The sequence below is a fragment of the Oncorhynchus nerka genome, linkage group LG27 (genome assembly GCF_034236695.1).
Source record: "Oncorhynchus nerka isolate Pitt River linkage group LG27, Oner_Uvic_2.0, whole genome shotgun sequence".
Taxonomy (NCBI): Eukaryota; Metazoa; Chordata; class Actinopteri; order Salmoniformes; family Salmonidae; genus Oncorhynchus; species Oncorhynchus nerka.
The window spans coordinates 31740016-31765763 of NC_088422.1; the positions used below are offsets into that span (position 1 = coordinate 31740016).

The 25748-nt window shown below is 44.4% G+C and overlaps 1 protein-coding gene across 2 annotated transcripts in view; it reads right to left on the reverse strand.

Moving 5' to 3' along the window:
• Positions 1 to 20693, reverse strand: part of LOC115111598 (PDZ and LIM domain protein 2-like) — a 77761-nt gene extending 57068 nt beyond the window's left edge. The window contains exons 1-3 of one of the 2 annotated variants that reach the window (XM_029637811.2): positions 20307 to 20693; positions 5083 to 5148; positions 4851 to 4982 (exon numbers count right to left, since the gene is read on the reverse strand). In XM_029637811.2, the coding sequence (XP_029493671.1) occupies positions 4851 to 4943 (93 nt within the window). In that variant the 5' untranslated portion in view covers positions 4944 to 4982; positions 5083 to 5148; positions 20307 to 20693. The remainder of the gene's footprint in view (positions 1 to 4850; positions 4983 to 5082; positions 5149 to 20306) is intronic. The other variant, XM_029637810.2, reaches the window with a different exon arrangement.
• Positions 20694 to 25748: the final 5055 nt, after the last annotated feature.

The following is a 25748-nucleotide window of genomic DNA, read 5'->3' on the forward strand; positions in this document are numbered from 1 at the left end:
AGAATAACCTCACACTCAACATCAACAAAACAAAGGGGCTGATCGTGGACTTCAGGAAACAGCAGAGGGAGCACCCGCTATCCACATCAACGGTACCGCAGTGGAGAAGGTGGAAAGCTTCAAGTTCCTTGGCGTACACATCACTGACAAACTGAAACGGTCCACCCACACAGAGACTGTGATGAAGGCGTGACAGCACCTATTCAACCTCAGAAGGCTGAAGAAATTTGATTGGCACCTAAAACCCTCAAACTTTTACAGGTGCACAATTGAGAGCATCCTGTCAGGCTGTATCACCACCTGGTACTGCAACTGCATTGCCCGCAACTGCAGGGCTCTCTAGAGGGTAGTGCGGTCTGCCCAACACATCACTGGGGGCAAACTACCTGCCCTCCAGGACACCTGCAGCACCCGATGTCACAGGAAGGCCAAAAAGATCATCAAGGACAACAACCACCCGAGCCACTGCCTGTTCACCCCACTATCATCCAGAAGGCGAGGTCAGTGCAGGTGCATCAAAGCTGGGAACAAGAGACAGAAGTTGTTTTTCAATCTCAAGGCCATCAGACTGTTAAATAGCCATCACTAGCACATTAGTGGCTGCTGCCTATATACATAGACTTCAAATCACTGGCCACTTTAATAAATGAAACACTAGTCACTTTAATAATGTTGACATATTTTGCATTTGTCATCTCATATGCATATACTGTATTATATTCTACTGTATCTTAGTCTATTCCGCTCTGACATTGCTTATCCATATATTTATATATTCTTAATCCATTCCTTTACTTATATTTGTATGTATTGGGTATATGTTGTGAAATTGATAGATATTACTGCACTGTCGGAGCTGAAAACACAAGCATTTCACTACACCCAACAATAACATCTGCTAAACACGTGTATGTGACCAATAACATTTTATTTGACAGTGTGGTCAAAGACTTAGCAACTTAGTTGTAGTCACGATCTGGTTACCTATAACTACAAACAGTTATGTTTTAGCATATTTATAAACTTGTTTCTGGATATATTGGAACTACCCACAATGCACTATTTCTCAACATCATATGGAGAACCGGTGCTACCTAGCTAGTTCCAGCTGGCTAATGTTAGGTACTAGCCATGCTAGCATGTAAATGCATTTCAAACCAAGTGTTTGCACTGGTGAACTACTATGTACATCCACGATAAAGAAACCCTATAAATTAATGTGAAAAACTGTAAATCTTTTTCTCCTGTGCGTTTTTGGTAGTTATAGTCGAATGAGCGTCATTTGTAGATAGTGCAGTAATACCCACAAGGACAGGGTTATGACTAATTTCGATGCCCAATCCTTTGTGGCCCAAAAATAAGAAGCAAGCTTTGAAGTTGGAATGGTTTGTCCGGTTGAAGCAAGCAGATTGGAGAATGGGAACCATGCGCATGTCTACTGTATGCGATGCTCATTTCACCCTGGAGGACTTCGATAGCTCAGTTTAAGGGAAGGGGATACCTAGTCAGTTGTACAACTGATTGCCTTCAACAGAAATGTGTCTTCCACATTTATGACGTCTTCCTCTGAATCAGAGAGGTGCGGGGGACTGCCTTAATCAACATCCATGTCTTCGGCACCCGGGGAACAGTGGCTAAACTGCCTTGCTCAGGGGCACAACAACAGATTTCTACCTTGTCAGCTCAGGGATTCAATCCAGCAACCTTTCGGTTACTGATCCAACGCTCTAACCACTAGGCCAGTGGAAGGCAGGATTCGAAATGAGACTCAAATCAGGTGCTGTGCGGAGCGTGAATGTGATACCTGCAACCTCAATTTTCTCCCGACCTACCGGCAGATCGTAAGTGTCAGCAATGATGGAAATAAACCGGGTAAATTCAATGTGGATTTACCTCACTATATCGCTATTGGATTAGCTAGCCGACTCTCCCTCTGAAGGCCTCTCCTTGTCTCTTCTTTGACTTTGGTAGCTAACTCAGCAGTCAATCGGTAAGTTTCCACTCTCTACTTTATTCCGTTGGCTTTTTTGTTGTTGTGTGCGTGTTCTGTGGCTTTCTGCCTATGCTAGACTAGTTGTTCTCTGGCTTACTACTTAGCTATGCAGACCGTGGTGGTTGGCTAGTTAGTTATTTTATCATGCTAGCTAGCCTAGCCAACTAACTTTAGATGGATGGCATTATGCATTTCCAAAACTTTGGAAAACTTTGGAAAGGATGCTCTCAATTGTGCAGGGAGGAGGTGAGGGCCCTCGGAGTGTGGTGTCAGGAAAATAACCTCACACTCAACGTCAACAAAACTAAGGAGATGATTGTGGACTTCAGGAAACAGCAGAGGGAACACCCCCCTATCCACATCGATGGAACAGTAGTGGAGAGGGTAGCAAGTTTTAAGTTCCTCGGCATACACATCACAGACAAACTGAATTGGTCCACTCACACAGACAGCATCGTGAAGAAGGCGCAGCAGCGCCTCTTCAACCTCCGGAGGCTGAAGAAATTTGGCTTGTCACCAAAAGCACTCACAAACTTCTACAGATGCACAATCGAGAGCATCCTGGCGGGCTGTATCACCGCCTGGTACGGCAACTGCTCCGCCCTCAACCGTAAGGCTCTCCAGAGGGTAGTGAGGGCTGCACAACGCATCACCGGGGGCAAACTACCTGCCCTCCAGGACACCTACACCACCCGATGTTACAGGAAGGCCATAAAGATCATCAAGGACATCAACCACCCGAGCCACTGCCTGTTCACCCCGCTATCATCCAGAAGGCGAGGTCAGTACAGGTGCATCAAAGCTGGGACCGAGAGACTGAAAAACAGCTTCTATCTCAAGGCCATCAGACTGTTAAACAGCCACCACTAACATTGAGTGGCTGCTGCCAACACACTGACTCAACTCCAGCCACTTTAATAATGGGAATTGATGGGAAATTATGTAAACATATCACTAGCCACTTTAAACAATGCTACCTTATATAAAGTTACTTACCCTACATTATTCATCTCATATGCATACGTATATACTGTACTCTATATCATCGACTGCATCCTTATGTAATACATGTATCACTAGCCACTTTAACTATGCCACTTTGTTTACTTTGTTTACATACTCATCTCATATATATATACTGTACTCGATACCATCTACTGTATGCTGCCCTGTACCATCACTCATTCATATATCCATATTCTTTATCCCCTTACACTGTGTATAAGACAGTAGTTTTGGAATTGTTAGTTAGATTACTTGTTGGTTATTACTGCATTGTCGGAACTAGAAGCACAAGCATTTCGCTACACTCGCATTAACATCTGCTAACCATGTGTATGTGACAAATACAATTTGATTTGATTTGATGTAGTTGTAAGCTAGGTGTTGATGGCACTGCTTGAGTCAGCCAGTTGCTAACATAGCATTAGCAGGCCAGTAGGGCTAACATTAGCAGACTAGTTGGCTAGCAACCTTGCAAGCTGACTTGTAATAATACATTCAAAGTATTTGTTTGTAAGTGGGCTGAAGATTTTATTGAAACTGATCAGTTTTATGCACTAACTCAAATATAATAGTGTGGTATAACTTTGCATTGGGACTTTTAATATGTATTCTAATGCAAAACCATATATTACATGTGGTTACGTTTATGCTACCTACCCTTTAAGAGCGGCATCAACAAGGCTGGCCCAAAATTAAAAACAGAAAGAGGAAAATTAAAAAGACACAATCAGTGAAGATGAAGAGGTCTCCTTCACACATCTCCAACAGAAACATGGCAGATTGCAGAGAGAATGCCAGGCTACAAGGCGTTTGTCCCTTTTGCGAAGCAAGATGGCAGAGGTGTCATGTCTGTGGGTCTACTCAAGTGGCAATTAAGCGTTGCTCTGGCAACCCACAATGATACATGCCTTTTCTGATCAGGGCACGCCTCACTTCACATAAACTAAGGGTGCAGATTTTTACAGGGGGCTATGCCCTGCAAAAACATTGGGAAGCTCTCTTCTCAGGCCAACAGAATGGGAAAAGATGGGGCATCCATGTTGTTTCAGTGCCAAGATGCAACCACTTCAGACAGTCCAAAGCCATAGCTGCTTAACCAAAGAGAAGGAGGGAGGTGGAGGAAGGGAGGGAAACATGTTGCTTCTCCAAGTGGGTTTTACAACCACTTTCACTGATGAGGTCTCCCCGCACAGCATGGACCTCTGTTTCTTCTATGAGACTGTTTGATATTTGAGACACAGTTCCCAGTGTTCCCTGCATGCTGGTGTTGTTGGCTACATGGTAGAGGGAGTGAATGAGAAGGAATGCCCATCATCACAAGAAAACAGCTATTTTTGTCTGTGGCTGTGGCGGGGGCAGTCTCCCTGGGTTTCAGAGTGGCTGTGGCAGGGAGCAGTCTCCCTGGGTTTCAGAGTGGCTGTGGCAGGGAGCAGTCTGCCCTGGATATCCTGAGTCTGTTTACGGAGTAGAACTGCTAATATCTTGCCTTCTACAGCTCGATCTTCCTGTTGTTTCCTCACAAGCTTAGAAAATCAAGAATAGTAAAACAACATGTGCACTAACACATGCGCCGCACGCACACACACACACACACACACACACACGCGCGCACACACACACACACACGGCACACCACTCAACCCTAACTGTAATAACTGGTTTCTTCCTGATGCAGCTTTTACTCCAATCTGACTGGATACAGTTGTTAAGGAAACAGGTAGAAGGCAGCCAATTGAGAAACAATGAGAGGAGCAGAGAAGTACAGCAGAGACTGAGGAAGTTGAGTAGGCATTGCATGTTTTCCTTTACAGAGGATATGGTGTGACTGAGCATTAAGGTCATTAGCGATTACCTTGGAAACGGTTATCACCTTCTTGAAGTCTCTTCCTCCGTATATTCTAAAGCCCCATGGAGACGGACCAATCAGGTTTACTGTCAGCGCCATCACGTGACCAGAGGTCGCCACCGACTGCCTGCTCAAACCCTGTAAAGGAGAGCGAGAGGGAGAGAGAGATTCCGTCATCAGTCATGCTTTTTTTTGCTGCAGTGACTATATAAGATAAATACGTTAGAACTGAGGTCACCTGCAACGTCTGCCTTTTATCTCCTACTTGATTAGATCCTCTTGATATAAAAGAAATGGGAGGAATCTGAAAACCAACGACACATGACTAGATTAAACCATATTTTTTTAACCTTTAGTTAACTAGGCAAGTCAGTTAATTAAGAACAAATTCCTATTTACAATGATGGCCTAGAAACAGTGGGTTAACTGCCTTGTTCAGAGGCAGAATGACAGATTTTTACCTTGTCAGCTCAAGGATTTGATCTAGCAACATTTCGGTTATTAGCCCAATGCTCTAACCACTAGGCTACCTGCCACGACATTGAAGTTCTTGCACACCCTCAATTTCATGAAGTCCAAATGAGAAAAAAAAAACACACACCCCCAAAAAAGTTGTATTATACCACAGTAAAATAATATTCAAACATTTATGTTTAGTAGATCCACATACACTACATGACCAAAAGTATGTGGACACCTTCTAGTCAAACATCTCATTCCAAAAATCATGGGCATTAATATGGAGTTGGTCCCCCTTTGCTGCTATAACATCCTCCACTCTTCTGGGAAGGCTTTCCATTAGATGTTGGAACATTGCTGCAGGGAATTGCTTCCATTCAGCCACAAGAGCATTAGTGAAGTCTGGCACTGATGTTGGGCGATTAGGCCTGGCTCGCAGTCGGCGTTCCAATCCATCTCAAAGGTGTTCAATGGGGTTGAGGTCAGAGCTCTGTGCAGGCCAGTCAAGTTCTTCCACACCAATCTCAACAAACCATTTCTGTATGGACCTCGCTTTGTGCACGGTGCATTGTCATGCTGAAAAAGGAAAGTTTCTTCCCCAAACTGTTGCCACAAAGTTGGAAGCACAAAACAATCTAAAATGTCATTGTATGCTGTAGCGTTAAGATTTCCCTTCACTGGAACTAAGGGGCCTAGCCCAAACCATGAAAAACAGCCCCAGAACATTATTCCTCTTTACAGGTGGCACTATGCATTGTGGCAGGTAGCGTTCTCCTGGCATCTGCCAAACCCAGATTGTCGGACTGCCAGATGGTGAAGCGCGATTCATCAATCCAGAGAACGTGTTTCCACTGCTCCAGAGTCCAATGACGGCGAGCTTTACGCCACTCTAGCCGACACTTGGCATTGCGCATGGTGATCTTAGACTATGGAAACCCATTTCATGAAGCTCCCAACGAACAGTTATTGTGCTGACGTTGCTTCCAGAGGTAGTTTGGAACTCGGTAGTGAGTGTTGCAACCGAGGACAGACAATTTGTAAGCGCTACGCACTTCAGCACTTAGCGGTCCTGTTCTGTGAGCTTGTGTGGCCTACCACTTCGTGGCTGAGCCGTTGTTGCTCCTTGACGTTTCCACTTCACAATAACAGCACTTACAGTTGACCGGGGCATCTCCAGAAGGGCAGAAATTTGATGAACTGACTTGTTGGTGCCACGTTGAAAGTCAACGAGCTCTTCACTAAAGCCATTCTACTGCAAATGTTTGTCTATGGAGATTTCATGGCTGTGTGCTCAATTTTATACACCTGTCAGCGGGTGTGGCTGAAATAGCCAAATATACTAATTTGAAGTGGTGTCCACATACTTTTGTATATATAGTGTAACTCATTTTTAACCATGGACTTCCCTTGTATTTTAATTGGGATCATAGCACAGGATGCTGCTAGGATGTGTCCGTTTTACAGTAAGGTCTATGCGTCAGCTGGGTACAGTATACAGTTGGCCCCCATAATTCTGCCCTTCTCATGCATAGTGTTGGCTGTAGTGTTTTTCATTTGCACATGTGCTTGTGTTGAGACACTGACAGCTCTCCTGCTCTTTGGTAATTCATGCTGTGGTGAGGAGACGAGGAGGAGGTGGAACTCCGGCCCGACCGGCAGACACACAGACCCCACCACAGGGCAGCATAGTTTCTCTTTCTCGCTCTCACACAAACTGCTGCTGCTGCTTTAGTAGAGAGGCACTGCAACTACACAGCAATGCTCTTATTAATACCTGGTTAAGTGCTACCACAACCATACAACTATTCACAACACACCATAAAATAAGGGAAAGCACTGTTGCAGAAAACAGAGAAACAGAAAGGGAAATAGTGTCGTTATTAAGTCTATTTAGTGTAGGCTCAATTAATTCAATTTCACATATCTGACAGCAGCCTTATTGCAGAACATCAAGGTAAATATAGAATTGAAAGCATGCTCAGTCTCGCAAATATGTATTGAGAAATGAAGACGTTATCTGGTTTGAGTCTCTGTTGAAATCTGTGAACTTCTGACAAAACATGTTTGACCAAGAAGAAAATGCTGACAGATCCTACAACAAAAAGCTGATGTTTCCCAATTCTGTCTTCACAGGCCCCTGTTATGTAACTTTCCAGCATTACTGTGTATATGTAGGTCAGAGTTTGAGACAAAACATACTTGGTCATATCAATAACTGAACCTTGGTGCACCACATGGCCGCAGGCTTAATCTTATCGTCATAGGCAACGAATCTGGAATAAGAACTGATCATTGGTGGAGAATGCACTGTGACTGGACATGCTCTCACTGGTCTTAAATCTTCCTGTAAATATGATCCGTCTAGTTCCATACACCATAGTGTTAGAATTGAAGGGATCATCTACCGTTAGGCCCCAAGGCTGGTTCCACAGCTATCCATACAGAAACAGAGCAAACAGTGAACCCAGTCAGGATCTAGGACATCTCTCCCTCTCTACACTGGCCCATTTCAGCCATCTACAGCCGTCTGTCTGTACATTCCACAAGGGTCTGGAACAATCAGCACAAACCCACCCAGTCATTAGCACATTCAGGCAATTAGCGTGGTTACCAGGCTCACCATCATTAACCGCCCTTAATTGCTGTGGACATGAGAAACAGCCGAGGCGCCAGTTGTTGTTCCTGCTGTAATCTCTGGGGACAGACAGACACCCTAACGTTCTCGGTTTCTGGGCTGTTTAATTAGTCCAATGGGCCAGGATCAGCATGTCTCCTGCTTAACTGGAATCATTATCAACAAGGCACAGCGCTAATTTATGATTTATGGAACAACTGTTATCACTGTAAAGCTGCTTGCTATTTATTGTCAGGCAATGTAAGGGTGAAAGCTGCTTACATTTGGAAGAGCGCTATTGACCTGAAACTCTCCAGTTGTTACCAAACAGATCACTATGATAATACATTTGCACCAGGTGTTAAATGGAGCTTAAAAAAATAAGCGATGAAACACAATATAATTAATGTGTAATAGTATAGGTCCATATTTCAAATGCATAGGGGAAAAAATCATGTTTTAAACTGAGCCCAGTGGTGGATTATATTCTGGTGAGAACTCGTTGCTTTGGCTACCAAGCAGCAATGGCAGCACAATAAAACACACCCACACAATGAGGAGAAATTATATCAAGTAGGTATTCCATCTGGCTCACGTCTCCACACATCAGGTAACCACAGTTCAGAAGAACTAGAAACTGGTCGGTCCAGTCAAATACTCTCACTTCCGCTGTGCTACACCGGTCTACCTAATACCATAAATATTTGATCATGGTATACCGTATATTGCCATGATCTACTTTACAACACTTTATCATCCAGAGTTTCAGTTGTGAAATCTAGAGTATCAAAGGTGAATGAAGCAATAATGACTTTGATTAAGGTTGGTGAAATCAATTGCACAGACAGACTTGAAGGCTGCATTCAGTTTCCAAGTGGAGAATGATCTCTATGGAGAGTTCAAACTGTCATACATGAAAAAGCCCCCAGGCACTTGTCATGTCTTTGAGAGAGCAGCCCCTTCGGGTAAAGGTGGGAGAAACACAGAGGAGAGTGGAGAACAGCTCTCGTATCCAGGTGCTGGGTTCCAGACTGTTGCTCAATGCTCAAACACGCATGGTGCCAGCAGTGTTCAACAGACAAGCAGATTACAGTCAATTAGCCTCATCTCGCTGTACATTCTCCTTTGTTAACCGTCACTTCAAACTACGTAATTGTGAATGTGTGTGTGAGACCTGCTAAAACAGGTCTGTGAAATCATCTACAGTTTAGCATAGGTAAGCATAGTAAGATTACTCTAACACACCCTTGGGTGAGTCTTGGGTTTCATGCGTGTCGCTAAACCACAATTATGGCAGGGTTGCTCTACTCTGATTATGCGCTTTGAAGACAAGTCTTGCTGGCTGGCACAGAGAAGATGCCAGGCCTGGATATGAACATGTCTGCTTATGTACCATACTCAGCTCACACTCTTCACCTTTCACCTGGTTATTGCAGAACCAGGTTATACCCAGGCCTGAACTTTAGGAAACACACACCATCCACTGTTGTGGTTGCAGCGGAATGCTCTGTGTATGATTCACACTTTACAAATCTCTTGCTTCTGGCCATTTAGCTCTGAACTTCCATAGCTTTTGTGAGTGCTCTTGTTTGGCTGATGGCTATGCCCTATAATGTTTCCAAGCACACTCCTTTTCGTGAGGAGGAATGTGGTTGATAGGACACCTGTCCTGCTGCCTGCCCGGTCACACACCCACTGAATAGACAGAGGAATGCCATGGAAAGCCTCTCCCCATGTTAAATGATGTGGAATAACATTCTCACACTAACCACACAGTGATTTGATCAAGTAAAACTGCCATCACTAAGGTGATGACAATAACAGATGCGATATTAAAAGAATGGGGTGTTGTTGAAGGAAGATGAGTGACTGAGACGTTCCTAGGTTGCGAGACTACTATTATCGTCGAAGAATGAGCTGCAGGTTCCTCACACTTAAAAGGAAAAAGTGACAGGTTAAATGTATACGCTAATATATCTCTCTAATAAATTAGCTCTGGCATTTCATTGATTTCAATGTAATCATTAATTGAACCGGTTATGAAAGGGACTTAATTATTGGATAAAATATGTTCTTTATATCTTGTCATCAAAACTGTGGCAATAGTGTCAAAACAATAGAAGCTATTGTTACGGTTGTTACTACTAGGTACATTAGCCATGGTTATGTCAGTGGTGTGGCTTCAGAAAGAACTGGCTCCACTTCTCTCTCAACAGCATCGTATGAGGATCATGTTACTGGTGTTAGCACTAAGCAGATTCAGACAGACTCCCCACTTCGCACAGCAATCAGGCCACCTTACCACATCCCCTACGCGGGCCATTAAGCCTTCAGATCCACTGAGGGAGACACAGGAACGTTTACCACTGCTTTATCATGTTCATCACATGCACGTTTTCAAAATTGTTTTGCAATGATGTATCTCCGCAGCCCATTCAAACTCTAAAGCCATCTCAGGCAATGGTCCCAATGGTCACACAAACACTGAGCAGAGCAGCCTACTAAGCATTTACCATCAAGCATTATCCCCGGACGTTGATTTTTGGTCCGTCTATAATTGGTTTAGATTTGACTTGGGCTGGGCCGGCCTTCATGTCAACATCCACAAACCCACAAACATAGACATCTATGATTGGTTCAGATTTGATCAGGTCCGGACAAAATCTGAACCAATCATATACTGTGCTGTTCAAACTTGGCAAACAGACGTCCATTGGTCCAGATTTGGTCCAGTCCGTGCTAGCGTTAATTTGGCCCCCAAAAAGATGCCTTTTGATTGGATCAGATTTGGTCCGGTCCGGCCTTGATTTGGCCCAAATATAGACATCTATAATTGGTCCAGTAGGGTGTTTGCCTTTCACGACACGACCCGAATTTGTCATCCGCTACATTGGTGTCATGAATGGGATGGCAGCCATGACTGTGAAACATCATTACTGCCCACTAAGCATTTACTAACAGAGTCTTAATTTTTCTTTGGGGGGGGGGGGTGCAGTCCAGACACAAGACATCTCTTCGACGTCCGGCAAAAACATCTTCCAACCTTTCATTCAGCGCTTGAAATGGACATGATGTCAACATCTGGAAAATACCTCTAAAAGATGTATTTTCAATGTTATTTTTCTTACTGGGAGACATCTTACAGAGAACAGGAACTGTGCTATTAAAGGAGCCACATAGAAAGTCTATGAATGTATATTGAACTGAAACTAGATGTGAAAAGGACTCGACATGAGGCAGTCATCCAGTGACACGCATCCGTCTCGTCAAAGACAGACACTGAGAAAACCACAAAGCTATCAGAAACAAGAAAACAAGCAACAGTGAAGCTTTCATCATACAAACTCCACCAGATTGTATCGGAGTGTAACTTCCGGCAGAACAACAGCATACCAGTTCATGATTCTCCTTGTGATTCAGAGAAAAAGCCCTATGCAAAAGAGCATATAACAAACTGAGTAAGGGCTCAGGAGAAAACGTCCTTATTCAAACCATACCAATAATATAGAGGCATGGTTAGCATATTGAAAAAACAAGAGGAATGGCCAAACAAATCAAATGTTTCCACAAAGTCGCGAGCAGCTAAATTCGTTGGCCATTGTCCTGCATTCTCAAAAACGCTATTACTTGTCCAAAATTACAGTGGTCTGTTTCAGTCTGTGGATTGTTTGTGGTGCCACGGCCCAGCACACCCAGAACAGCAGAGTCATCAGGAAACAGACACAATTGAAAACAAGAGGCACATGGAAGGTTGCAGAGAACAAAAACAATGGAGAGGTACTGGTACAGTGCAGCACAAACGGCAGTCAGGGGGTGGGGGTGGGGGGGGGGTATAGGGGCCGGGATTTGAATGGTGCTTGGGAAGCACGTGAGTCCTGGGAAAGCTTTTTCCCACCCATTCAAAATACCAAATAATAGTCTGCACATTACAGGTTCAATCCAAGTTGTCTGAATGGCTTGGTTTGGGCATATTAGAGGTGAAACATTCCTGAGATGCTGGCTTGAACTTGAGCCACAGGGTCGTTCCACAAATGTGTTTAATTTAACCTTTATTTAACCAGGTAGGCCAGTTGAGAACAAGTTCTCATTTACAACTGCGACCTGGCCAAGATTAAGCAAAGCAGTGCAACAAAAACAACACAGAGTTACACATAAACAAACGTACAGTCAATAACACAACAGAAACATATATGTATAGTGTGTGCAAATGTAGAAGAGTAGGGAGGTAGGAAATAAATAGGCCATGGAGGCAAAATAATTACAATTTAGCATTAACACTGGAATGATAGATAGAGATACTGGGGTGCAAAAGAGCAAGAGGGTAAGTAATAATATGGGGATGAGATGGTTGGGTGTGCTATTTATAGATTGGCTGTGTTACAGGTACAGTGATCAGTAAGCTGCTCTGACAGCTGATGCTTAAAGTTAGAGAGGGAGATATGACTCCAGCTTCAGTGATTTATGCTATTTGTTCCAGTCATTAGCAGCAGAGAACTGGAAGGAAAGGTGTCCAAAGTAAGTGTTGGCTTTGGGGGTGACCTGACCAGTGAAATATACCTGCTGGAGTAAGTGCTACGGGTGGGTGTTGCTATGGTGACCAGTGAGCTGAGATAAGGCGGGGCTTTACCTATCATAGACTTATAGATGCTGGAGCCAGTTGATTTGGCGACGAATATGTAGTGAGGACCAGCCAATGAAAGCATATAGGTCGCAGTGGTGGGTACTATATGGGGCTTTGGATGGCACGGTGATAGGCTACATCCAGTTTGCTGAGTAGAGTGTTGGAGGCTATTTTGTAAATGCTATCGCTGAAGTCAAGGATCGGTAGGATAGTCAGTTTTATGAGGGTATGTTTAGCAGCATGAGTGAAGGAGGCTTTGTTGCGAAATAGGAAGCCCATTCTAGATTTAATTTTGGAAATGAGTGCCTTTCGTGTCCCTTTGATATTTTATGTAGATATTGTGCACAAATATTGCACTTTAAAAGCCTGTTATATTACATGAAGTGCCCTTTAATATAGATCCAATAAAAATTCAATACATGTGATTTTTAATATGAATAAAGACTTGCTAAAGTGCCAAAATTCTGCTTTTTGACATGTGCCTCTGTGCATCCTCATTTATCCCAGTTTGCACCATCATTGTAAAGCCCTAGTTATTTTGTTGGTTTGACAAAGTCATTTCTCAAGATTATAATTTTGTGATACATTTTAAGGTTTAAAGGGGGGTGGGGACTGATGGGCAACCTCGGTTGCTGGTTGGGATGTGAAGGGGTGGAAGGCATTCTTTCTTCGGGTGAGGAGAGAGGATGCGGGCGGGTGGATGGGGACTGAGGGTGGCAATGGGTTGGAGTTATCTTTGTGCTCTTCTCTTTTATAGTTTTTTAAAAACCTGTACCCCTAAAAAAAATGCAGTTATGACTATAACTACTGTTCTCTGAAGGAGGGAAACAAGGTACAACACAGCTGCAGGGGGGTTTGCGCACTATCACCCTCTACTGAAGAACATTCGAATCACGCCAGACAAGGACAATGAATACCCTGCCTCACCGGACGCCCCGCCTTCCACAGATGATAAACCCGAGGCACGTATTAATTCCTTCAATAAAGTACCAGTCTTCACCGAGCTGGCGGCACAGGGCTGAACAGGTGTTGTAACTTGTTTTGCTCATTCAGCGAGCAGTATTTATTATCATAACTGTACGTTCCCTTTCAGTCTGTAAATTCAGCACTACACAGCAATGGGGATATGAAATCACGCCCCATGCCCACCCCAGCTGACACAGAATGAAATGACACACCACCCAGAGTTCGAACCTGACAGGAACACCTGCGGTACCCGGATATTGAGCAATCTACATGCTGCCTAACAACCCTGTCCTGCCCCAGGCGTTAGCTCAATGTGGGCTACACTGGGGCCAGTGACATCCAAGCTGATAAAACATCACAAAAGTGTGTGGTGATGCCCAAATCACAGCAGCACAAATATATCCTACAGGCAACCCTTTCAACAACGCCCAAGACACTGCCAGAACCCTGCTGAAGTGGGCGTGTACACCATTAGGTCATTCCTGCCATATGCCAGTGGGAGAGACGCTGCTTAAAAAAGCGCTCTAACACAAGCAGAATTAGCAAAACAGTCAAAAAGTTGATCACACAAACAGACACCCCTGGTCTGCTCAATGTAAATGCGTAACGCTTGTACCGGACACAGTGAATGTAACCTCCGATGATCCTCAGAAGGAGGAAGAGACAAAAAGGGACCTGTAGGACATAGTCATGACCTTAGGGGTGAAGACCGTATTAGGGCGTAATGTCACCTTAGAGTCGCCAAGGGCGAACTTTATACAGGAGGAGTGAACAGAACGCGTGGAGATCTCTAATGTCATAAGTCATAAGCAGAGCGGTCTTGTAGGAGAGGATCTTCAGATCCACAGACTCCATTACTTCAAAGGGGTCCTCAAACAGCACATTCAATACCGAAGACAGATCCAAATGGGCACAAAAGGTTGATAAGAAACTGGCCTGACGGCACACAACATTTAAAAAAGACACCTCCAGGGGATGAGCCCCTGAAGTGGCACCATCAATTCCCACTGAAATAGCTGCCATATACACCTTCCGGGTGGGAAATGAACGTGCAACGGGAGTTGCCACGGGTCCCCAACTATAAGATGCGAGACAGAGAGCCACAAGGATCAAGGACAAGCCCTTTCGAAGTACCCTCCCAAGCGTGGACTGAATCAGCTCCACAGAAGGAAATGTGTAAAGAAGGGTCTGAGGCCACTGGTGCACGAGAGCATCCATTCCCAACGCTCAGGCCCCTTATCAAGAAAAACAGCCGACATCGTGCATTTCTCACGATGTGTAAAGATTTACGTTGGCCTTGCCAAACATTTCCCATATCTAGGAGACCACTTAGGGGTGCAACCTCCACTCCCGAGAGCAGGCCCCACCCTGGATAGCAGAGCTGCACCTGTGTTTGGGCACCCAGGGATACTCGTTGCATTGGGCGAAGCAAGAACGCACTCCACTGAGATGGAGTCAAACAGAGACTTAACATGGGAAATCAGCATGGATGTGTGTAACACCACCTGCTCCCTCGACTCAGCCAGGTAGTCCATTATCCTGAGCCCCAGACACTTCATAGGTGCCAAAACCACCTCCACAACTTTCTGTGAGAGGGATATGGCCACATGAAAGTACACATACATCAGGTTGATGGAGGGGAACCAATCACCCGGGCGCACTGATTGTAACAACCGGCTGTACATTAGCATTCTGAATTTCTAAACCTTGATCTGCTTGTTTAGGGCACAAGCTCTAAAATGGGACACAAAGTCCTGCCCCTTTTGAGAACCAGGAAATACTGTCTGTACCAACCATCCTGGGCCTCTGACTGCTCAGACTCCAGGGCCGAGCCAAACAACCCCGTAGGAGAAATCGGCTAATCCATGTACAACAGCCTGTCTCTCTCCGGAACTTACAACAGAGTGAACCAAAGTCAGCCCCCATGCTTCTCCCGAGCTCTGAGACGATGCAACAGGACATGCAAGAGACGAAATCAGCCGTAGCACGAATCTCATCTAGGAGCTCTGCGTGGGGATCCACAGAATCGTGGCCAGGTCAACTAACAACTCAGTGTGGTAAACCTGCAGCATTGTGACTGTGTTCAGGGACCGGGCCGCCACGCCCAGTACACCGAAGGAGACGCGATATCAGATGGCTCTATATCGCCATGCTGGGAGGATAGCTCAATGGGATCAAACCACGAGCCCAGATCCAACCCCGTATCCTGCAACTCAGACTCCGCCAAAGGTACAGGCACCCAGGAGAGGAAAGTCAAACTCAGTCCCACACGCCTCTTGAGAGAGCTTGTACACAGCAGGCGATAGTGGTCGCACAAGATGGTTCGATCCAGGGCTGCCTGAGCATGCACCCAGCCAAAAACATACAAGACAACACTCATGAAGGTACAGGTACAACCCTAAAACATGGGCACCCTCATATATATTATCCTGACCAACTTGCCCTCCAAATACACCTCTGCTGTTTTCAATCAGGATCTCAGCGATCACTGCCTAATTGCCTGCATCCGCTATGGATCCGCGGTCAAACGACCACCCCTCATCAGTGTCAAATGGCCCCTAAAACACTTCTGCGAGCAGGCCTTTCTAATCGACCTGACCCGGGTATCCTGGAAGGATATTGACCTCATCCCGTCAGTCGAGGATGCCTGGTTGTTCTTTAAAAGTAGTTTCCTCACCATCTTAAATAAGCATGCCCCTTTCAAAAAATGCATAACTAAGAACAGATATAGCCCTTGGTTCACTACAGACCTGAGTGCCCATGACCAGCACAAAAACATCCTGTGGCGGACTGCACTAGCATCGAATAGTCCCCGCGTTATGCAACTTTTCAGGGAAGTCAGGAACCAATACACGCAGTCAGTCAGGAAAGCAAAAGCTAGCTTTTTCAAAAAGAAATTTGCATCCTGTAGCTCTAAATCCAAAAAGTTTTGGGACACTGTAAAGTCCAATGGAGAATAAGAGCACCTCCTCCCAGCTGCCCACTGCACTGAGGCTAGGTAACACTGTCACCACCGATAAATCCACAATAATCGAGAATTTCAATAAGCATTTCTCTACGGCTGGCCATGCTTTCCTCCTGGCTACCCCAACCCCGGCCAACAGCTCTGCACCCCCGCAGCTACTTGCCCAAGCCTCCCCAGCTTCTCCTTCACCCAAAACCAGATAGCAGATGTTCTGAAAGAGCTGCAAAACCTCAACCCGTACAAATCAGCTGGGCTAGACAATCTGGACCCTCTCTTCCTAAAATTATCCGCCACCATTGTTGCAACCCCTATTACCAGTCTGTTCAACCTCTTTCGTATCGTCTGAGATCCCTAAAGATTGGAAAGCTGCCACGGTCATCCCCCTCTTCAAAAGGGGGTGACACTCTAGACCCAAACTGTTATAGGCCTATATTCATTCTGCCCTGCCTTTCTAAAGTCTTCGAAAGCCAGGTTAATAAACAGATCACTGGGTAGCCTAGTGGTTAGAGTATTGGACTAGTAACCGAAAGATTGCAAGTTCAAATCCCCGAGCTGACAAGGTACAAATCTGTCGTTCTGCCCCTGAACAGGCAGTTAATCCACTGTTCCTAGGCCGTCATTGAAAATAAGAATTTGTTCTTAACTGACTTGCCTAGTAAAATAAAGGTAAAAAAAAAAATAATTAAAAAAAAAAATTCGAATCCCACCGTACCTTCTCCGCTGTGCAATCTGGTTTTCGAGCTGGTCACAGGAACACCTCAGCCATGCTCAAAGTACTAAACGATATCATAACCTCCATCGATAAAAGACAGTACTGTGCAGCCGTCTTCATCGACCTGGCCAAGGCTTTTGACTCTGTCAATCACCGTATTCTTATCGGCAGACTCAACAGCCTTGGTTTCTCAAATGACTGCCTCGCCTGGTTCACCAGCTACTTCTCAGACAGAGTTCAGTGTGTCAAATCGAAGGGCCTGTTTTCTGGACCTCTGGCAGTCTATGGGGTACCACAGGGTTCAATTCTCGGGCCGACTCTTTTCTCTGTATATATCAAAGATGTCGCTCTTGCTGCGGTTTATTCTCTGATCCACCTCTACACAGACGACACCATTCTGTATACATCTGGCCCCTCTTTGGACACTGTGTTAACTAACCTCCAAACAAGCTTCAATGCCATACAACTGGCCTCCAACTGCTCTTAAAACACTAGTAATACCAAATGCATGCTTTTCAACCGTTTGCTGCCCGCACCCGCCTACCCGACTAGCATCACTACTCTGGACGGTTCTGACCTAGAATATGTGGACAACTACAAATACCTAGGTGTCTGACTGGACTGTAAACTCTCCTTCCAGACTCATATTAAAAATCTCCAATCCAAAATTAAATCTAGAATCGGCTACCTATTTCGCAACAAAGCCTCCTTCACTCACACCACCCACATACCCTCGTAAAACTGACTATCCTACCGATCCTCGACGATGTCATTTACAAAATAGCTTACAATACTCTACACGGCAAACTGGATGCAGTCACCAAAGCCCCTTAAACCACCCACCACTGCAACCTGTATGCTCTTGTCGTCTGGCCCCCGCTACATATTCGTCGCCAGACCCACTGGTTCCAGGTCATCTATAAGTCTATGCTAGGTAAAGCTCCAACTTATCTCAGCTCACTGGTCACGATAACAACACCCACCCGTAGCACACGCTCCAGCAGGTATATCTCGCTGGTCATCCCCAAAGCAAACACCTCCTTTGGCCACCCTTCATTCCAGTTATCTGCTGCCAATGACTGGAACTAATTGCAAAAATCGCTGAAGCTGGAGACTTATATTTCCCTCACTAACTTTAAACATCAGCTATCTGAGCAGCTAACCGATTACTGCAGCTGTACATAGCCCATCTGTAAATAGACCACCCAATCTACCTACCTCATCCCCATATTGTTTTTATTTACTTTTCTGCTCTTTGCACACCAGTTTTTCTATTTGCACATCACCATCTGCTCATCTATCACTCTAGTGTTAACTTGCTAAATTGTAATTACGTCGCTACTAAGGCCTATTTATTGCCTTACCTCCTCATGCCATTTGCACACACTGTAGATAGACTTTTTTTCTAATGTGTTATTGACTGTATGCTTGTTTATTCCATGTTTAACTCTGTGTTGTTGTTTGTGTCAGACTGTTTTGCTTTATCTTGGCCAGGTCGCAGTTGTAAATGAGAACTTGTTCTCAACTAGCTTACCTAGTTAAATAAAAGGTGAAATAAAAAAAATATGAATAAATAAAAATGAATATTATTCAAAAATATGGTGAAACCGCATGACTGTGGGCAAGGTTGTGAACTCGAACCCCAGCTTAACAGCCTTTGTTCGTGCTAGTCATCTTACTTACAATCAGTTAGTGTGGCTAAACAGGCAAACGAATAACTAACACATTTGTAGGGAACTTCACAAAAATAGTTTCCAAACTTTACCACAAAATGTCCAGGAGGACAAAGCATCCATTTAAGTTGGAGTAAAGCCTGGCACATCTTGCATTCCAATGTTTGTTTTTGAAGAAATGTGTGAATTGTTCTGCCCAGCTCGAGGTGAAGAGTGGAAGAATTTAATGAATGTATCCGTGCCTCGGGTTTCACCTGTGGAAGGCAGGGCTTTCGGTGATGCACTGTGTGAAGCGTGGGATCTTAAGTTAATTTCCCTTCGTAATCATCAGTCAACATGGAAGTACATTATGCTACATTGAACACATACTGTACCAAGCATCCATCATGATCCTACTGTACCAAGCATCCATCATGATCCTACTGCACCAAGCATCCATCATGATCCTACTGTACCAAGCATCCATCATGATCATACTGCATCACTGCATCCATCATGATCATACTGCATCACTGCATCCATCATGATCATACTGCATCACTGCATCCATCATGATCATACTGCATCACTGCATCCATCATGATCATACTGCATCACTGCATCCATCATGATCATACTGCATCACTGCATCACTGCATCCATCATGATCATACTGCATCACTGCATCCATCATGATCATACTGCATCACTGCATCCATCATGATCATACTGCATTACTGCATCACTGCATCCACCATGATCATACTGCATCACTGCATCCATCATGATCATACTGCATTACTGCATCCACCATGATCATACTGCATCACTGCATCCATCATGATCATACTGCATACTGCATCCACCATGATCATACTGCATTACTGCATCCACCATGATCATACTGCATCACTGCATCCATCATGATCATACTGCATCCACCATGATCATACTGCATCCACCATGATCATACTGCATCACTGCATCCATCATGATCATACTGCATCACTGCATCCACAGTTTCACCCACCTAATGTGTGTCCATGCCATAATGAAATATAATGTTGTTGGTGGCAACTATTCCTCCTGGCAAACCAACTGTCAAACAAACTGATGAGGGTCTAAGACAGAGGCAAGGCTGTTATGAGTTTGGGTATAAATCCAAGATACACAAAACAAAAATGTTCCTGTTCAGATGGCTAGGGCAACTAAAAGTAGCAATCAAGCGAATAATTATATCAACCAGGGTGTACAGACAATTTGACAACATCACCAAGAACCCTTGTATCCAATGTTCATAGGTATAGGCCTTTAAAAATTGCAGAAATTCAAATACATTTTTAAAAATTGTTTGAGTAAATAATATGAATTACCAAATAATTGAATGAAATTAATGTTGCCTATTATTAGCGTGAACTGACAGGTAAATGAGAGACTCACATAAGTAGCCTATAGCAATTACCTAAACCTTACCTAAATCAAGGCAGTTGATCAGCAATCAGTAATAGTGGAATTGTGTCCGTACACCTGCAGATCCAACAACGGTGCTCTCCTGAAGAATATCTCAAGTGAAAAACTCATAGGCGACACCACCAAAATACCCGAAAAGAGCGCAGGACCAGAAACACTCCACCCCTTGCGCGCGAATCGCTTCCAAAAATACAGCAGAATGAAGTTAATGTTTCCTTCTTTCTGTTCCCAAAACGCCCACAGGAATCTCATATGCCTCTAAGAGCGATTCGTGCTGCTATATTATTAGATCAAATGCTCTGGACACCTGAACTGCACTTCTATTGCTGGGGACTATTGGATAAAGAACCAATGTGAAATCACCTGTGGACACCCGCTCTGGGGAATGAGCTCACAGTGACACATGCTGTTATCAAAATAATTGCATGGGCGTGTCGGGATACAGCGAGGGTGGGCGATAATTGAGATGTTACAGAATGGCCGTAGGGCCTTGCAAGTGTGTCTTAGTGCGCCATCTGCAGACAAAAAAATGACATTATAAAATGTAACTGATCAATGATAGGGACCACAACGACAGACAATGGGCCTACATGCCTACAGGATGGGCTGGTGTAATTGTCAGAGGTTTATGAAGTAATTCGAAGCCTAATTAAACAATGAAGGATTGTTGTTGGCCTGGGTGAGGATGGTAAAAGCAGGTATCTAGCTCTGTGAATAGATGGGAAGCAGCATGCTTTGTGTCAAAGGGTACTGTGTCTCAGTACTAAGGGAGTTGATAGTCACGGGAGGCTAGATGATTTGCAATTGGTGTGGGATTTATTGAATAGCCTAAAGGTGCAGAGAGTAATCACAACTGCATTCATGCCATCAAGATCCAATAAAAAAATAAGAAAATATACTTTGGCTTAGTGTCATTTCACACTTAAGCTGATTTATTTAGCTACTATTTAAGTCAGCCCAAACTTGACATGGCGTAGCCTACCATTCACGTGTCTGACTCCAATGGCTGAAACCAACTCGTTGAAAATTCGGTTTAATTATACTTTCCTGTGTATATATTGTCTCAAATCCCTAACCACAAAAGGACCAACCACGCAGCCAACCCGTAGAGTAAGTTCAAATGTACAGTACCAGACAAAATCTTGGACACACCTACTCATTCTACAATGTAGAATAATAGTGAAGACATCAAAACTATGAAATAGCACACATGGAATCATATAGTAAATAAAAGTTTTAAACAAATCAAAATAACTTTTATATTTCAGATTCTTCAAAGTAGCCACCCTTTGACTTGATGACAGCTTTGCACACACTTGGCATTCTCTCAACCAGCTTCATGAGGTAGTCACCTGGAATGCATATCAATTAACATGTGTGCCTTGTTGAAAGTTCATTTGTGAAATGTATTTCCTTCTTAATGCATTTGAGCCCATCAGTTGTGTTGTGACAAGGTAGGGGTGGTAAACAGATGATAGCCCTATTTGGTAAAAGACCATATTATGGCAAGAACAGCAAAGAAAAACGACAGTCCATCGTTACTTTAAGACATGAAAGTTCCAGGCAGACTACACTGCTCACGCAAGCCAACGAGCGTCTGCGATACCAAGGGCTAAAATAGAATCACGCTGCAAGTCCTGCCTCTCCCATCTCCTCATTGGTTTATAGAAGCACGTACCCATGTGCCATCTCCTCATTGGTTATACCCACGTGGGTGACTGAAAGGCGAAATAGCTCGGTGGCGGTAATGCACCTAATTTACGAAAGTTGCCCATCGCAATATAAAGTCAAGAGAAGAAAAAGCCTGGTAGGAGGAGAGATGACTAGAAACGATTCGGGTGACCATTTTATGTGTGGATTAATTGGTGGAGTAGAGGACCTTGTGCATTACAGGTAAAATAACAACTCAATGTTTATATCCCAGGACAAATTAGCTAGCAACAGAAAGCTAGCTAAATAGGACAAATTAGCTAGCAAGTGCAAGCTAGATAGCTAAATTGCCATAAAGTTTTAATACGTTTTGACTTGTTATAACGTCCGTCATTAAATGAAGACCAAGGTGCAGCATGGTAGGCGTACATTTTCTTTTAATTATAAATGTTCCACCAAAAACAATAAACAACTCAATGAACATAAAGCTAGGAGTGCAAACACATGCAACAACCAAAGACAAGATCAACAACAGAAGGTGGGAAAAAGGGCTGCCTAAGTATGATCCCCAATCAGAGACAACGATAGACAGCTGCCTCTGATTGGGAACCATACTCAGCCAACAAAGAAATATAAACATAGATTTCCCACCCTAGTCACACCCTGACCTACCAAATAGAGAATTTAAAGGATCTCTAAGGTCAGGGTGTGACACCTGTCCCCAAATTAATATAATTGGTTCAGAGTTTTTTTAAATATTTTAACCTGCGTGTCGTGATCGCATTTGGTGTGGGGGGACAAAATACATTTATGCATGGTAGCGCACGCACACAGCCGGTTTGGGTTCTGTGTCAGTCAATCCCGGAAAAATTTTTAAAATCCATCAAGCGCTATGATGTAACTGGCTCTCAGGAGGACCGCCACAGGAAAGGAAGACCTAGAGTTACTTCTGCTGCAGAGGATAAGTTAATTAAAGTTATCAGCCTCAGAAATGGCAGCCCAAATAAATGCTTCACTGAGTTCTAGTAACAGATACATCTCAACATCAACTGTCACTCATTCATATATCTTTATGTACATATTCTTTATCCCCTTACACTTGTGTCTATAAGGTAGTAGTTTTGGAATTGTTAGCTAGATTACTTGTTGGTTATTACTGCATTGTCGGAACTAGAAGCACAAGCATTTCGCTACACTCACATTAACATCTGCTAACCATGTGTATGTGACAAATAAAATTGGATTTGATTTGATTTGTTGAGAAGAGACTGTGTGAATCAGACCTTCATGGTCAAATTGCTGCAAAGAAAACACTACTAAAAAAAAGAGGAGACTTACTTGGCCCAAGAAACACGAGCAATGGACATTAGATCGGTGGAGATCTGTCCTTTGGTCTGATGAGTCCCATTGTTAGAATTTTGGTTCCAACAGCCGTATTTTTGTGAGATGCAGAGTAGGTAAATGGATGATATCTGCATGTGTAGATCTACCGTGAAGCATGGAGGAGGAGGTGTGGGTGTGCTTTGTCAGTGACTTATTTATAATTCAAGGCACACTTAACCTGCATGGCTACCACAGAATTCATCTAAATAGTCAGTGAAACGCCCCTAATTAATATTCATCCATACTGACTGCACGAAGACAGTGACGGCAAATCCCTACAGAAAGGCTAAAAAAAGAAATTTCACCCAGTGTGAAATGGAAGTTCTTGTAGGGGAGGTTGAAGCAAGATTTTTTTTTTCAGCAGGAGCTGAGTGTTCCACCAGGGGGGTGGTGCTGCAGCTGAGCAGGAGCTGAGTGTTCCACCGGGGGGGTGGTTCTGCAGCTGAGCAGGAGCTGAGTGTTCCACCAGGGGGTGGTGCAGGAGCTGAGTGTTCCACCGGGGGTGGTTCTGCAGCTGAGCAGGAGCTGAGTGTTCCACCGGGGGTGGTGCTGCAGCTGAGCAGGAGCTGAGTGTTCCACCGGGGGTGGTGCTGCAGCTGAGCAGGAGCTGAGTGTTGCACCGGGGGTGGTGCTGCAGCTGAGCAGGAGCTGAGTGTTCCACCGGGGGGGTGGTGCTGCAGCTGAGCAGGAGCTGAGTGTTCCACCGGGGGGGTGGTGCTGCAGCTGAGCAGGAGCTGAGTGTTCCACCGGGGGGGTGGTGCTGCAGCTGAGCAGGAGCTGAGTGTTCCACCGGGGGTGGTGCTGCAGCTGAGCAGGAGCTGAGTGTTCCACCGGGGGTGGTGCTGCAGCTGAGCAGGAGCAGAGTGTTCCACCGGGGGGGTGGTGCTGCAGCTGAGCAGGAGCTGAGTGTTCCACCGGGGGGGTGGTGCTGCAGCTGAGCAGGAGCTGAGTGCGCCCAGCCCCGGGATCTCCACTGCACCTCGTGCGTCCTCACAGATGCAGTCCTGCAAACGCATTGACGCTATTAACGAGGTTGCCAAGGAGTTGAAGTGGGACAAGCACTGCTTGGTTTCTGCGGGTGCTTCTCTGTAAAGCTGGGCCCAGTACAGCACAGATCCAAAAGAACAGCTCTTGGTAATTGGAACCGGCTCATAAGCACTCCTCATCATTGGCCAGTAAATCTTGCTGGTCTCTGAAAATTCTGCATAAAACAGCTAAAAGGCTATGAAGTCACATTAACTCTAAAGCTATCAGTCACTAGTGGAAACATTTACAACTGCAATTAAGTTACATTATCTTTTTAATGTATTTTACATCAGACGATCTGGTAGTTAAGGTTGCTAACTAGCACTCCTAGCAACTTATGCTAGCTGGCTAGCATTTACTGCTAGTGAATTTGCTAGCTAGCAAGTTAGCATAAACTAGCGCTAACTGGGCTAGTCATTGTCTAAATGACAGGTAGAAAAACATTCACAACCATAAAGAGGCAACTAGCCCCCAGCAGCCAGTTACCCCCTAGTAAGTGGGGGCGAGTTGCCCCCATTACACTCATCCAAAACAGTGCAATAATATCTAACAATTCCACAACAATACACACAATACTCCCAAGTGGCACAGCTGTCTAAGACACTGCATCTCAGTGCAGGAGGCGTCACTACAGTCCCTGGTTCGGCTGTATCACATCTGGCTGTGATTCGGAGTCCCACAGGGCGGCCCACAATTGGCCCAGTGTCGTCCGGGTTTGGTCGGGGTAGGCCGTCATTGTAAATAAGAATTTGTTCTTAATTAACTGACTTGCCAAGTTAAATAAAGGTTAAAACAGATATACATATATATTTTTTTAAATGAGAATTTAAAAAAATGCACACAATACACGCACATCTAAAGTATAGGAACGGAATTAAGAATGTATAAATATTTGGATGAGCAATGTCGTAGCGGCTTAGACTAAAATACAGTAGAATAGAAAACAGTATATACATATGAGATGAATAATGCAAAAGACATGTATGTTTAAAAAAATGTAAGTGTCTAGCGTTCCATTATTAAAGTGGCAGGTGATTTCAAGTCTATGTATATAGGCAGCAGCCTCTAATGTGCTAGTGATGGCTATTTAACAGTCTGATGGCCTTGAGATAGAAGCTGTTTTTCAGTCTCTCAGTCCCAGCTTTGATACACCTGTACTGACCTCGCCTTCTGGATGATAGCAGGGTGAACAGGCAGTGGTTGTTGTCCTGGAAGGAAGGTAGTTTGCACCACCAGTGATCCTTTGGGCAGACTGCACCACCCTCTGGAGAGCCCTGCTGTTGCGGGCAGTGCAGATGCCGTACTAGGCGGTGATACCACCCGGCAGGATGCTCTCCATTGTGCATCTGAAAAAGTTTGTGAGGGTTTTAGGTGCCAAGCCAAATT